Source organism: Camelus bactrianus, chromosome 1 (genome assembly GCF_048773025.1).
Source record: "Camelus bactrianus isolate YW-2024 breed Bactrian camel chromosome 1, ASM4877302v1, whole genome shotgun sequence".
Classification (NCBI taxonomy): Eukaryota; Metazoa; Chordata; class Mammalia; order Artiodactyla; family Camelidae; genus Camelus; species Camelus bactrianus.
The window spans coordinates 42,859,086-42,874,457 of NC_133539.1; the positions used below are offsets into that span (position 1 = coordinate 42,859,086).

At 38.7% G+C, this 15,372-nt stretch overlaps 1 protein-coding gene across 11 annotated transcripts in view; it reads left to right on the forward strand.

The window, feature by feature from the left end:
• LOC105077956 (uncharacterized) overlaps positions 1-15,372 on the forward strand; it is a 515,300-nt gene that overhangs the window by 163,755 nt on the left and 336,173 nt on the right. For all 11 annotated transcript variants that reach the window (XR_012506661.1, XM_074362661.1, XM_074362677.1 and 8 more), the window contains one exon: positions 9,381-9,451. Coding sequence is in view for 10 of the 11 variants with exons in the window: in XM_074362661.1 (XP_074218762.1) it covers positions 9,381-9,451 (71 nt within the window). In the remaining variant the exon portion in view is untranslated. The remainder of the gene's footprint in view (positions 1-9,380; positions 9,452-15,372) is intronic.

Consider the following 15,372-nt stretch of genomic DNA (forward strand, 5'->3'; position numbering starts at 1 on the left):
CCTGCCCTTTTGCTCAGCTCCTACGGTTTGGCTCTCATCCACATCAGGAGGCCTTGAGGCTCTGGGAAGGGGCTGCGTCTTCATGTCCTCCCGGACCCCTTGCTGTGACTTGGGATGAAGTAGGTCTGCTCAGCAGCCAGAGAGAGAGAGAGAAAGGGGAGAGAAGGAAAAGCTGATAAAACCTTCATCTACTTTTGAGAATTTTTTGTTTGCTTTGGAACCTTGCTTGTCAGAATTTGGAAAATTTAAGGCAAAGCAAATGTCCAATCTGCTATGAGTTGGTACATAAAAGGTACACCTTTAGTGACATGACTTACTCAAAGGTCAATTGAACTGACATGTTATGCCTAAGAAATGAGATTTTATTTATGCCTCCTTCACGAGAATTAATTGATGACTTTCAACTGTCCCTTGAATAAACTTGGGCTGTAATTGAACATGAGAAAAGAAGTCAAGGCCCTATTCTTGAAGGTTACCTGTCGATCTCAATTATTGAGCAGAGTTGTCACGACTGTCACTTACATGCGTACGGGATATTTGCTAGTGATAAAAACATCCACGGAACAATAGTAAATATTGGCTTCTGCTGGTTAAATCCCCAGGATTAAAAGGAGAGCAACTAAATAGTGTCTGTCAATATTGAGTTCTTCAGAGAAATGTGCAAGATACAACAAGGTTGTTTTTAATCCATTTATTTAGCAGGATGTTCATATTCAGAAATGAGCATTTTTTGTTTTTGTTTTTGTTTTTTTTTTTGCCTTTAAACTCATAGAACATGTTTCTTCACCAGATTTACATGATTGGGGAAGATTTCATGAATGTGTGTGTATTATGGGAGCTTCACAGTGAACAAAGTTGCTTAGCCTAAAAAGATCTGGGCATCACCTGGGTTCCATTTGGCCATAGTTAATATTAATGTTCCAGAGGGATCACACCTGCAGGGCAGTACACTGACAGTGTCGCTTGATTTTCATGTTACCTGCTTACTAGTGCTGCTCATGTTAAATTTGAACTTTCAGAATTATGGAATTTTTTTTGAGCCTTGTAATACCTGTTTCTGTTGGCTACCTCCCGCCATCAATTGGTGGCCTGCTTCTCTGTGTCCAGGAGTTCCCACACTTTAACTTGAATAAGAATCGCCTTGAAAACTCATTATAGTAAGATTTTTAATTTAGTATGCAGGGGTGATCTCAGGAGTTGCATTGAAAAGAAACTCTCTGAATAACTCCTGTGAAGTGGGCGCCCACCCTTCAAGAAACATGGTTTAGATCTTCCTTTAGTTAGCCTGGTTCTTCTGATTACCAAACTGGCTTTCCAGTCTCCTGGTTGTGTATTCTGCCAGCTCTTAGCTGCCCTTCTGTTTGCTATGTGTACTTCATAGAGTTGCAGGCCGGTCCAAAAACAGTGTGGTTGGAGGACTGTGAATATAAGAACTGCTACTTTCCATGGCAGGAGGGGCTTTACAGACCTGATTAAGTAAAGGATTTTGAGGTGGGGAGATTATGTTGAATTGTCTGTTTGGGTACAATATAATCACATGGTTCAGAGAGAGAGAGAAAGAGAGTGAGAGCGAGTGAGATGGATAGTTTGATGCTGGCTATGAAACTGGAGGAAGGGACTAGGAAAATTCTTCCTTAGAACCTCCAGAAGGAACATTGGTTTGCCAACACTTTGTTTTGGGGCCAGTAAAACTGATTTCAGACTTCTGACCTTCAGACGTGTAAAGTAATAAATTCACGTCATTCTAAGCCATGAAGTTTGTGCTAATATGTTACAGTAGCAATAGGAGGCTCACGTATTGTCTCTAAACTTGTTTATTCAGTTCAATTAAAAAATGAGATAAATTGTGAGTTTTTATTCCTTAGAATTTTAGAGCACATCAAATGAGATACATTATGTAAAAAATATGGGTGCCAGTTAACTGCATGCTGCTGATGAAGATAGTGGTGATGAGGACGCCAACAACTCTGCTTCTTCATTTCTAGTTAGGCAAAGCCTCAGCCCCTGCTAAAAATGATGGTTATTCTGAACTCGTTTGCTTTTAGATCACATTTCTACTTCCAAATGTTCCCCTAGATAGTAAACTCTCTCCTTCTTGTGTGTTTCCAGGAAAAAAGAAAAAACAGCCATATTCTTGTTTCCATATTAAATTAATCCAACTAACAAGACTTTTTGACCATCTACCAACTACCCACAATTATCTATGCCAGGAATCACTTGGCTCAATCATATTTCCCTTGAATTTCTATAATTTATAGTTTTAGGATTGGATGAGGCTATTTTTTCCCTCCAAGTAGAGCTTCTTTAGAAAGTCTCACGGTTCCATGACACTCTACTGCTTCTCTTTTTCAGCACCAAGCCTGTTCTGAAACGATGTAAATGATTGAAAAAAATTTTTCCTCTTAAAGGACTGATAATCTGTTGTTACAAATGTAACAGGATCAGATGCCACTTAAAGGGAGAGCAATTAAAGAATGGTAAGAACTCAGAGGAGAGGAGCTGTGTATTGATATGTTGGAAAAGACTCTAAGAAGGAAGTGAGACTGGAGCTGCGATTTGAAGGATGTGTATAATTTGTATAGGAAGAAGGGAAGAGGCAAGGTACTTTAAATTAGGGGGACAATGAAAAATCCATAGAGTCCACTGAGAGAGAAGGGTGAGCAGGGATTGCACTGGAGAGGATCAACCTATACAGAGATGGAATTAAGGTTGAATCATGATGTGCTCAGGCTTTACAGGAACTGGAAGCACTGCTTATTCTATTGTATTCCTGAACCTCCTTAGAAATCCATACTAACATATCTGTAAGTTTAAACAAAGATACATTTATTTTTCTTCTGTAACAGTCAGATAGAATAGCGTATATTCTTATCCATTCAAGCTGATCATCATCTTGAGATACCAGGGCTAATGGACATTCATCCTCTCTCCTCCCAAATAGCTTGGACCCTCTAATAGTGAATGCCACTAATGGTTATGAAGTTCCAATTTTCGATATTTTTAAAAGGAAAAAAAATATCCGATAGGCATATGGAGTAGAGCAGGACTATTCTAAGTATCGAGGGAACTGTCTGGAGATGGAACAAAGTAATCAGACGTTTATTACTGCGTCTGCCCAGGCACATTAGTATAAAAGGGTCAGCACATCAGTGAAGTAACAGTGCAGGAGCTTTAGCACCAGCATCCCCAGCAAAGTCTCTGCAGCCTTCTGGCTAGGAGCAAAAGAAGAGGAAGCAAATGTGATGATTCAAGAAAATAGCAGGGATGGTGAATCAGAGCAGTCAGGGGCTCCTTCAGAGATCATTTACGTTCATGTTCAAAAGACAGTGACTCCTTCCTTAAAAAAAAAAAAAAAAAAAGATTCAATCAATAAATAGCAGAAAGTAGTCCATTTCCTGAGCCCAGAGTAAGTAAGGAAAGACCTGGCATTTTTAGGCAAGGGGAGTCTCCGTATCCATTTCTTAGGTGAGTCAAAACTGGTGCATCCCTCGCTAAAGAAGTCCTGGGGCCCCTGGTCTGCAGCGGCTGTTGCGTGGTGCCTCTCCCACACTGCCCTTGCTAAGGCTTTCATGAGCGTCCAGCTCCGTGCCTCAGTGTGAAATGAATCCGCACGACACCCTAAAGGTTTTTATTGCATTTTAACATTCAAATGATAACATTCAAAAAAAGTACATAAAACAAACAACTTGTTAGGGAAGAATCATAAGATAAACACAAATATAGTCACTATCCCAGTCATGACCATATTGTCATGCATACTGCAGGTGCACCCAGCTGTCCCCCGGGTCCCTTCACATCCATTCTTTTCTCTCTCGCAAAGGTAACCACTGTCCTGAGTTTCTTGGCAATCACGTAGCATTCTTCTTTATACAACTGGCACTTATGTACATATTCCATAAGCACCGCAATTTAGTTTTACTTGTTTTCTTACTAGCGTATTAACAGAACTGAATGATAAGCATTCTTTTGTGTTCTGGCTTTTCCTTTTTCCTTTTATTGTTACATTTGTGAGATTAATCCAGGGAGATTCTTGTGGTTCTTGCAGTTGTTTTTGAAGTCACGCTGGTGGATACAGGCATATCTCAGAGGTATTACGGGTTTGGTTCCAGAAGACCTCAATAAAGTGAATATTGCAGTAAAGTGAGTCACACAGATGTTCTGGTTTTCCAGTGCATATAAACATTATATTTACACGACATTGTAGTCTAGTAAGTGTGTAATAGCATTATATCTAAAAAACAATGTACATACCTCAATTAAAATATAATGCTATTGGGAAAATGACCAATATCTTATTCGATTCAAGATTGCTACAAACCTTCCATTTGTAAAAAATGCAATACCTGCAAAACACAATAAAGCAAATTACAATAAAATGAACTATGCCTGAATTATATTATGTACATGTATTATAGATGGCTGTGTAAATTAGTGCATGTACATTTCAGATAACATTTCTTTATAGAATCTCAGTTAAGATGAACCCTCATCAGCCCCTAAGGGAGGTGTGTTAGTTTTGATTGCTGTCTAATAAATTCAGCATCTTCAGACACCACCTATGTAGTACCACACAGTCCTGGAGGTCAGACGTGTGGGTAGGCTGGACTGGTTTCTCTGCTCTCAGGATCACAAGGCCAAAATCGAGGTATTATTTATTCTGGTCTCCGATCTGAAGGTCTGGGGAAGAATGCACTTCCAACTCATTCAAGTTGTTGTGTCATCATTCCGTTTCCTGTGGCTGTAGAATTGAAGTCCCATCTCTTTGCTGGCTGTTGGCTGGAGGTCATTCTCAGCTAATAGAAGTTGCTGTAAGGTTCTTTTATGTGTCCCCCTAGTCTTCAAAGCCAACCACAGAGCATCAAATCTCAGGCTTCCAGTCTCTCTCATTTTCCCTTCTGACAGGAGCTGGAGAAAAGTTGCTTTGAAGTGATTAGACACACGTAATTAGATTACCCCACCAGGTAAAATCTCTTTTGTCATATAATGTAATACAATCATGGGAGGGATATATAGTCATATTTACAGATTTCACCCACACTCAAAGGGGTCTTCACAATGTGAGGGTCATTGCGGGGATTTGAGAATTCTGCCTCACACAGGAGTGAAGAAAATAATTTTATTGGTTTAAAATCTAGTGTTTCTGAACACTGCATTCAGTAATTTCCACTGTTTTTGTAGCTTTGGTACTTAAGACGACCAGGGGTACTCAGACGTCATGTAAAATTGATACCTACCTTCAACAAAGAAGGCTGTATTCGTCATGCTGTTTTTCTCTCCTCCTTAACTTAAGAATATTACTTATTGAGTAGATGCTATTCATAAAGTACAGTGATGGATACAGAGATAATGTGAACATTGCATAGTAACCTGTGGAACAGCAGATAAATTGTAATAACACTATATTGAATTCAAGAGAGGGCAAGAGTTCATTCTGCTCAGGACATGAGGGACACCTTCACATTTCAACCAAATTTAACATCCATCCTTTGTCTTTGGTCTGTCTCCCTTACTTCTGTTCTTACACTTTTTTTTCATACATTTAGCAAACATTTATACAGCACTTACTGTCAAGTACTGTTCATGGCCCTGTATATATATATATGAACTTACTTAACCTCACAGCACCTCTGTGAAGGAGCTGTACTCTTAGTATCTAATTTCATAGGTGAAAATGCCCGGGTACAAAAGTTAGGTGACTTGTGCAAGTTTGCACAACAGGTAAGCAGCAGGGTTTGAACCCAGTCATGCTGGCTCAGAGTCCTTGTTTTTAAACCATTATGCTGTCCTGCTCCAAAGTGTAGAAAGAATGCAGATTTAACCATGTTATTTCCAGGTTCATATCGTTGTGAACCATGTAGGGCAGTGGTTTTCATCAGACTCTGCTATTATCCTCCTTCAGCTAGACGTTTGGCAAGATCTGGAGATCCTTTTGGTTGTCACAGTGACACTAGCGTTTAGTGGGTAGAGGCCAGGGGTGCTGCTAGACATTCTAATTCTTTTCCTCCCACAACAAAGAATTATCTGGTCCAAAATGTGGGTAGTGCGAGGTTGGTAGTGCCCCGTGACCCCTAGGATTAAATCAAAGATCACAAACATGGCAAGCAGGGTGTTTATCTAGCTGGCCTTTCCCTTTCCCTTCCAGTATTTTGTGTGCACAAAGTGCACGCACAGTGCTGTGTCTTGACACTGTGGCTGTGTCTATTCGCTCCTCTCTGCCGGGAATGCCTTCTCTACCCATCCTCTCACCCTCAACACTCTCCATGCATTTACTCGTCCTTTGAGTCTTAGCTCAGGCTGTGGTCACTCTTGAGGCCTTTTCCCCATAGTCCCGACAGGGTGAGGTGCCCATCACCATCAGCCCGCGTGATCTTCAGCTCCCTTGAACTATTGCATGTAAGACACTAAACAATTTTGAGCTCTTCCTTTGCTTCTCCCCCATGAGTCTGGGAATCCAGTGGGAGCAGGGACTGTCTGGCTCACAACTGTGTCAAAAGCACCTAGTAGAGTGTGATTTCTGACACACATAAATCCAATACATCTCAGCTGAATTAGTAAATAGAAGTGTTGTCTTCCTCTGCCAGGGCTGCCGTGACAAAGCCCTGCAGGCTGAGTGGCTGAGACAACAGAACTCCGTTTCTCACAGTTCTGGAGGTGGGGAAGGAGTCCGAGACCGAGGTGGCAGCAGGTCTGCTCTCCCTGAGGCATCTCTCTTTGGCTTGTGGGCGGCATCCTCCCTCTCTGTCTTCATGTGGCCTTTTCTCTGGATGTGACTCTCCTGTTGTCTTCCTTATAAAGAGATAGATGCTATTACATTAGGGACCCACTCTTACAATTTCATTTAGCCTTTATTGCCTCCTTAAAAGCCCTATCTCCCAGTTCAGCCACACTAGCGGCTAGGGCTTCAACATATGAATTTTCGAGGAACATAATTCAGTACGTAACAAGTACCAAGTGAAAAAAATACAGAAACAGTAATTATATCTCAGTTTAGATAGGAAGATGCTTCTCAAATCCAGTCATTTGATATAAGCTGTTATTAAAATATTAATATTTTGATTAATTCTGTTCACTTTAAAAAATAAGGATATTTATATTATAACTCTAAATAAAAAGCAAGCTTATATCCTTAAACAAATGGTATCCATACAAACGCATGCAATGAAAACAAAAGAGTCATACATACTTGTATCCGGAGAGTGCTGCCCATGGAAAGATTGGCACTTGCATTTATGCTCTCCTTGTTATTGAAAAGATGGTCAGGTGTTTGAGATGTGTGAAGAGTCACTTGCACCAAAGCAATATAGCCAGAAGGAAGGAGAGAAACTGAAGAGGAATGGCATTCTTACTATGTGAATCAACATTGTTTCTTGCACATCGTCACCAAACTAGATGCATCGGAAACTTGGGCACAGGCTAGAATAGAATCTAGGCTGTGTGATGAGGAGTGGGTGGGGCGAGGGGGGAGGCTGCTCATGCCGAGCAGGCTGGGTGGCAGGAGACTGTGCTCTGGTTGATAGCTGGGGTTCTGTGTGTTTGCTCTTGTCTGCATCATTTGATACTGTACAGCGAAGTTAAGTTGGATTCCAAGTATCCAAAAATTGTTACCAAAAGTCCCCTTTTGGTACTAAGAGAATCTGTAAACCTTTTAAAGTTTATAATGCTAATTTGATTCCCATTCCATAAAACCATGTTTTGTTTTTGGTGGGTTCATATGTCAAGCAGTGCTTTAGAGTGATTCTGTTGTGGTCTATGACAAGGAGTCTCAAAATCACCTGGAGAGCTTGTTCAGACAGAGTTTGCTGAGCCCACTATTCCCATGGTTTCTGATGAGTAGACATTGGTGGGGACTGAGAATTGATATTTCTCACAAGTTCTCAGATAATGCTGATGCTGTTTTTCCGGATACCCTACTTTGAGAAGCATTATTCGATGGTCCGTATAAAATTCTGCCTTGCCTCCTTGGAAGAGCCATGGATGAAAAGCAACCATATATTGCTCTTCCAAATGGAGAAATTAAAGGCATATGTAGATGCAGTATTTTTTCCCAGAGCATGTTGGAAGCATTCTTGGTATTTTGAGTGCAGTTCCTATTTGGACCTTCATCCAATCACTGAAGACTGATTTACTAAGCTTCTTCGTTTGCTGGGTTCTCTGCTGGGTAGTTGGTGTGCAGCAGTGTGCACAGGTGGGGTCGCAGGCTTTATACAGACTAGTGTTTACAGCAAGCCAAGTGGCTATTTTAGTCAATGTGTGAGCTCACAGAACTGGGAATGAAGTTCTGTCTCAGTTTGCCAAACTCTAGCTTTGTGAACAAAATCATGTAACTTGCCTGGATTCTCAGTTTCTCCTCTCAAAAATGAGATTAGCATCACATTCAGTGACTCAAATATTTCTGGAAAGGTCTGACATTAAAAATATTTCTGGAACTTATGATATATGATACCCTCACTTTTTTCTCTCCCCCTCTAGGTGCCATAATGGTCTGAATTGAAACAGTTACTATTAGTAAAACACAGTAATAATCTGTATGGCATTTAAGATTAGTTGGTTAGAATCTTATTTAATCAGAATGACCTCCTATGCTCATGACCTGATCTATTGAAAGCTATTGGAAATACGTGTCAAACATCATAGAAATCAGAAAATTACATTGAAACTGCCTGAACTGTCCTGCAGCATGTCCACCATGAAGTCTTTTCTGTCTCTTTTATGAGGACCAACTCTACCTGTTAGCAGCTTTGCCACATCTGAGCACACATGTGCTCTCCACTCAAAGGCAGCGCAGCTATCCAAGAGACATTAGACAGTTACAAAGCAAAAACAAAACTTTGGCTCTCAGATAAATCTTACAGATGTCTTTGGATATACAGATTTGGGTTTGAATCTCGCCTAAGCTACTTATGACTTTGGTGATATCAGACAAGTTACTTGGACTCCTTGCATCAAAGTTTTGTCATCTATAAATGGAACTAGTGTAACTCACAGGATGTTGTGACAATTGGACATAATAATGCATGTAAAACATCTAGCAATGTATATGGCATACGGTAGATGTTGAATGTTATATAAAAAATAACTTGTAATCAGAAACCTGTTTCAACCAGATTACGGGCCATCACTTTTGGACCCAGAAAGGAAAATCGTATAGGGACATGAATTGCTGACCACTGCTTATTCTCTGCTGCTGCATGGCTAACCTGAGGCAGAAGGCAGCAGGAAGCGTTAGGGAAATATCTTAGTTTGGGTTCTCTTGAAAGCAGAGCCTGAGAAAAGACCATGGCTTCACCAGGAAGCAGAAATTAGGGAGTGGGGAGAATTAGACAGAGAGGGATGAAAGATCAATATTCAGCTGTGTTTTTTGTCACTGTCTATTTCCCCAGAATCCACTAAGAAGTATGGAGAACTCCTCTCCCAAGAGACCAGCTGAGAGAACAGCTGCCCGGAACACGAGGTGAGATTTGTCCTGGGGGCTTTTACCCCCACTTCTGGGCTGAATTTACACATGATTTGAGGGTATTCCCATTACCTTGGGGAAGCAGCCTATTAGAAGTTGGAAAGGTCCTTTAAGCCTCCTTGACAGATGGAGCACTTCCACCAGCAAGCCATAGGGGAGTCTGGGCTGCAGCTGAAGTCAGAGGTTGGCTGAGGGGGAGTCTGAAGCGTCTACAAGTGAGGGTAAAGTCCTTTTGCTCAGAATTCTCTAAGGCAGTGCTTTTTAGAATAAGACTAGAATAGGTCTACCCCCTTCTCTTTTCAAAATTCCCTATAGTCATTAATCTTCATGTTCAACTTAATGAGTATTACCTTATCTTAAGCATAAACTAAAAATGAATACTTGACTTCATACATTGTCAAGTACAACATATATTCCCAGGCCTAATGACCCCACTAATAGACACTGACTAGACAAGTACTTCAGATAAGGTGGTCCTTACGCTACCTACAGCAGAATTACCAGTAAGGCCCACTACATTAAAATCTCTCAGGATGAAGTGTCTTTTCTTTAAAAAGCTCTGTACTGGAAAGTCAGGGAATTATTATGCTATATTCTTTTGAGCTTTAAATTTTCTTATTTTGTGTACATTGATCGTGTTCACATTTTCTTTTGAATCCCCTACATGGCAGTAAAATAGAATTTTAGATAGTTTTTCTCCCCTATCTTTTGGAGAGAGTATGGGGTAAATCATTCACGGAACTATGTGTTTTGGTTGTATTGTGTGCAGTGTGTGGATGAGAAGTTCCTTCACCGGCCACTTCTAAGTGCTTAAACGTATACACACCCGACGTAGCCCTGCATACCTTAGAATCATCCCATCTCTGAGGTACAACAGGGAGTGTAAGGTTGACTCTCGCATTGAAGGAAACAGAGGCTCGTAACACTTGAATGTCTTATTTCAGTCCAGGTACCAAAGCATAGTTCCAGCTGAGATTAGAGCTTTGCTAAAGTGCCTTGGTATTGCTGGGATACAGGCTGTCTGGAAAACTGGCACGGTAAATGGCTCGTAGGTTTGTTGTTTTGTCTTTAAAAGGAGATACCAACCATACACATTTTTCAGAACTCTCTTTTCTCAGACAGACTATAGTTTTCCTTTCAGACATTTTATAAAAGTACTTAATCTTATTGAGCATATCTGGACACAATGAACTGATTTAAGAATAAAGAGACTACTTGAGCTCAGGGTTTACTTTCTTGTCAGCTGGTGTCACTGGCTAGTTTCATGCAGGGTTTCTAAACATATATTTTCTGTGACTGGGAACATTCCATTCAATGTAGAGTGGACAAATGTGTGGATTGTGGCTTCCAAATTCTCCTTTATTCAATGCCCTCCGAATACCCTTCTACTATTCCAGGTTCTCAGGACTCAAACACGTTTGCTAATAAGATCAGAGTGAGAACTTTATTAAATACTGGTTCATGGAAGACTTTATGGTTTTACTGTGTAGTTTGACTGTACTATCCTAGTCTGCATTGTATAGCTCCCTAAATTTCATGCTTTTGATATGTTCTTTCTCCAAAAGGGCATTGCTATAATGGCAATGTAATGACAACAGGAGAACTTAATGCTTTTAGAACATTATATTTAATAACCATTACCTGTAATATATCAGACAGTGAATATTTGGAATTTATTAAGTCATAAATGGGTCATCAAATATTTGGGTGGTGGAACTGATTGGTAAGTGAGATGGAAGCTACTGGAGCTGAAATTTTGGGAGGCTGGTTAATTTGCAATCTCAGTAACATTTCTGTGGAGTTGCTTGAGTATTAAACATACAAAAAGCATAATTAGGCTTTAATAGCTCATTTATCAGGGAGATTCACACTCAGTGTTCACAGTGGTACAGAACCCAAACTGGAACCTAACACCAAAGCAAAAAAGTATTTTTGGGGGGTGTGGGTGGGAGAGTGGATGTAAATGAGAGCACACCATTACTTTTTGAGTTCACAGACCTGATGGCTATAGTTTTTTTGCATGTTTCCCCACTGTCAGACTATGAGCTACTTTTTCTGCCTTAGTCTCCTTATCTCTGAAACAAAGATAATAATAATCACCTCTTAATGGGGTTGTACACACATGCACACACACATTACATATACACATTTTACCTGACATCACACTGTTACAAAGTCTGCATAAACCATTTAGAGGTAATTTGATATACTTTTACAAACAATGCTAACAATGTTGACTATTTTATTGGTCCACAGAAAATTTGATTAAAAGTCATATTGTTATATACAGGTATACTGAACATAACAATAATAATATCAATAATTTAAAATATAGCTTATAGTTGATACATACATAGTGCTTACTAGGGGCCAAGCCCTATAGATATTTTATATATAATTTGTTTACTCTTCAGAAACCCATTATAAGGTAGCTACTGTAACACTGTTTACATATGAGGAAACTGAAAAAGAAAAAAAAAGATTGCTCTCAGTGTGACAGTGAGAATAGAGGTAGAAACATTACGGTTATCTGGTGTATTCGTTAAAAAAGCAGAAGTCTATAGTTATTTATTGCAGGTCAGGGCATCCCTCAGTAACCTCTTCAGACAAAGTAGTGTGTAGGCAGGTCAGATATCAGTAAAATCACTCCTGAAAACACACTAAACAAAAGTTTGTTGGGAATTTTAAGACAAAGTAGCATCTGATAGATCTCAAAACTAGTTTCACCAAAAAGAATTTTTAAACCTTTGAAAACCAAAAAATTTAAGTTCCTTTTCATTGGTCAGGATGTTAAAGAACACATCTCTTTAATTATGCCCAGAGTACAAAATAATATTCATCATAGCTTTTGTAGGTTAAAAAAAGTGAAAAGAACGAACAGCAACCACACACACACATCCACACGTACGATTTATTGAGATTTAAGGATGTAATTTGGAACTTTCTGTTTCAAAACAGTTTTTAAAGTCAAGTAAAATTTCTCCTTTGTTTTCCACCTACTCTATCACATTAGAGCCCTGTCACTCTGCATCAGGCATGCTTATAGCCATCCATACCTTTTGCTGCTAATAATGCCTTGAGATGATAACTCATCCATTTATCTAGATTAATATTCACTTTCCTTCAAGTTGATAAATTGAAATTAGGTACTTTGGAATTCATCTGCTCTATTGATGCTGAACATACGAGGAGATTCAAGGATGTGCCAAGGATGATTTTTAAAGCGAGGATTATTTCTGCTTCTGAAACAAGACTTAGGTACTAAGTCCTCTTAGAATTTTTTGTTGTTGTTGTAATCTGACCCTGCTAAAATGTGGAAAGTTTTGATTATATTGAAATCAAAGGGTTTTGTTTAACAAAGGTAACCATAAGAAGTATATGGAAGGGTGATAGGAAGACTATATTTCAATATCAAAATAAAGCATGGGATGTATAGATAGCGAGAATATTTAAGGAACTCTTTTAGCAGTAGGTTACTCAAGAGAAGAGAGAGCTTAGAAAATGAAAAGGAATTCAGAGAGGTGGAAATCAGAAAACCAGTGAGCATTTGAAGAGCTGTCTTGCTATCCATTGGGGAAGTACCAGTTAAAGCACACCTTGAATTCTCCAGACTGGCAAAAATTAGAAAGTCACATGATATCTAAGCCTAGTGAGGATAGGGCAAAATGGAATCCCAAGGGCACGTCCGTTGGAGGTACCCATGTTACAGGGCAATGTGGCAGTATCTAGTGTGATCAGGTTGCCTGTGATCTAGTTCTAACTTCTGGGTATAGTCCTTCCAGACTGTGTAAGAGCAGTGAGATGTTCACACCCACACTTGGGTGACAGCAAGAACTGGAAGGCACGCAATGACTATCACTGCTCGAAACAATAGGAAAAATAGAGTGATATTAGGGGCGCAAGACAACTTGAACGCTCACCAGCAGTGCTATAATAGCAGTGCTATAATAAAGGATGTAACACTATCTCCTAAATACTTGAATGATAGATGGGCAGGACCTATGTTAACTAGTACTAAAAAGTGCTTTTGTGGGAGTTGGGCTTGGAAGAGAACAAAGAAAGAGAAGCATTTAGTAAAAGACAAGTAGGTAAGTATTTAAATCAATTACGGGATAAGGATGAGTAACTCAATCAGAGTATGCATTCCAAAAAAGGAAATGGGCAAATAAACAACCCTCTGCCAATGCTGTCCTCTCTCCCTTCTTGAGACTTCTGTGATACACTAGGTTTGGTGGGCTAAGATTCTGAAGGGTTTTTGAAAAGAGAGGAGGATTCTGTGATCTCTAAAAGTCTTGTCTAAAGATCTTTGCTGCTTATTCATGACTGGCTTTCAGGCCTCTGATGAGTCCCACTGACTTCACAAAGATACCATCATCTTCCAGAATACTAAACTAGGATTGGTCTATTTAATGCTTCTATTATTTGGTGACTCCAAGTGCCATGATTTCTGAGAGGTAACCACTGTCACGTGTTCCAATGCACAACTCCTTTTGGATGATATACTGAACCTGAGAAAGAGCATAGACATAGTATTGGCCTCCAGATGTATTAGAGTTTGAATTGTAGCCATCACGTACCAGATATGAAATTAGAAACAGGCTTTTTATTTTTAAGAGTGAAATATTGCCATCTAGTTTATTTTCTACTGTGTTTGCTGTTAATCATGGCATTTGCAATTCTAATTAAGAAATGGGTGAACTTAGCAAGCAGTGTAAATTTGATAAGCATATCCTATGAGGAGATCAAATTATATTTGTAAAGAATCTCATGCACTAATATAAATCATAATTGTATTAATATATTAATAAGTTAATATTAATATATTAAAATCTTAAAATCTTAATAGCTAAGAATTGATTTTTTAAAAATGAAAGTTGTTCTGATTGTCACGAAGGCAAATCTTATTTATTTATGACTGAAAAACATTAGAAGAGAAATACATACAATGTGTTGAAAACTTTATATGTTTGAAAAGATTCCACATGTGGATGTATACATGAGAAAAACATGTTTTAATACAGGTAAAAAAAAATACTAAGATTGAATTACCTAAAAAAGCAACATATATGACTCTGTATAACACCTAAGACTAGTTATGAACTGATGCATAGAAGTTCCAGTGATTTAAAACTGATTGATCTTGACAATGAATATAATCAATGATTGAAAATTGGCTACTTGAAACTGTTTATTTAGAAAAAGTGACTATTGTCTATCAAAAGAAATGGAGTATTGGGTATACTCCAAGATAAAATAATTATATTTTGAGAATTAACAGTAACCTAAATTCAGAGATGACTGATGATCTATAATAATGCTTATCATGCACAAGTGTAATCACCTGATTACTGGGTTGTCAGAGTGCTAACATTCTTTTGAGCTATGTATTTTATTTTATTGAATAAAAGAGTGAGTGTATGAATAAATATATGGACATATGGATATATAGCTATGTGAAAAGCTGAAAATGATAAAAGAAAAAATTCAGAATCACCTTAAGTGGGAAAAGACATGATTTTATATATCTATCCATCTATCATTACAAATTGAAGAATTTAGGCTACATTTGTATTTGAAAATAATTCTCAATTAAAATTTTAGCTATCATCACATAGAAAGTTCAGAATCTCACTGAAAATATGGAACTTAGATCCAACATATTTCCTAAAATGGAAGTAATGGCATAAAGGAAAAATACAATAAAAACTGAGAGCCTTGTAGCACTGGTCTCGTAATTTGTAGTCACTGCAGAAATAAGCTGCATGAGTGATGTAAGGGTTTGTGTCAGAAGGGGCTGTAGCTAATTTTTTAAAAATAATGGTACTGGAAGCATTTATGATATCTATAAAGGTGGCAAAGATCAAGGTACAGGATATGTTACACTATTTTGGCCAAACATCAAATGAGAGACCTAGTGT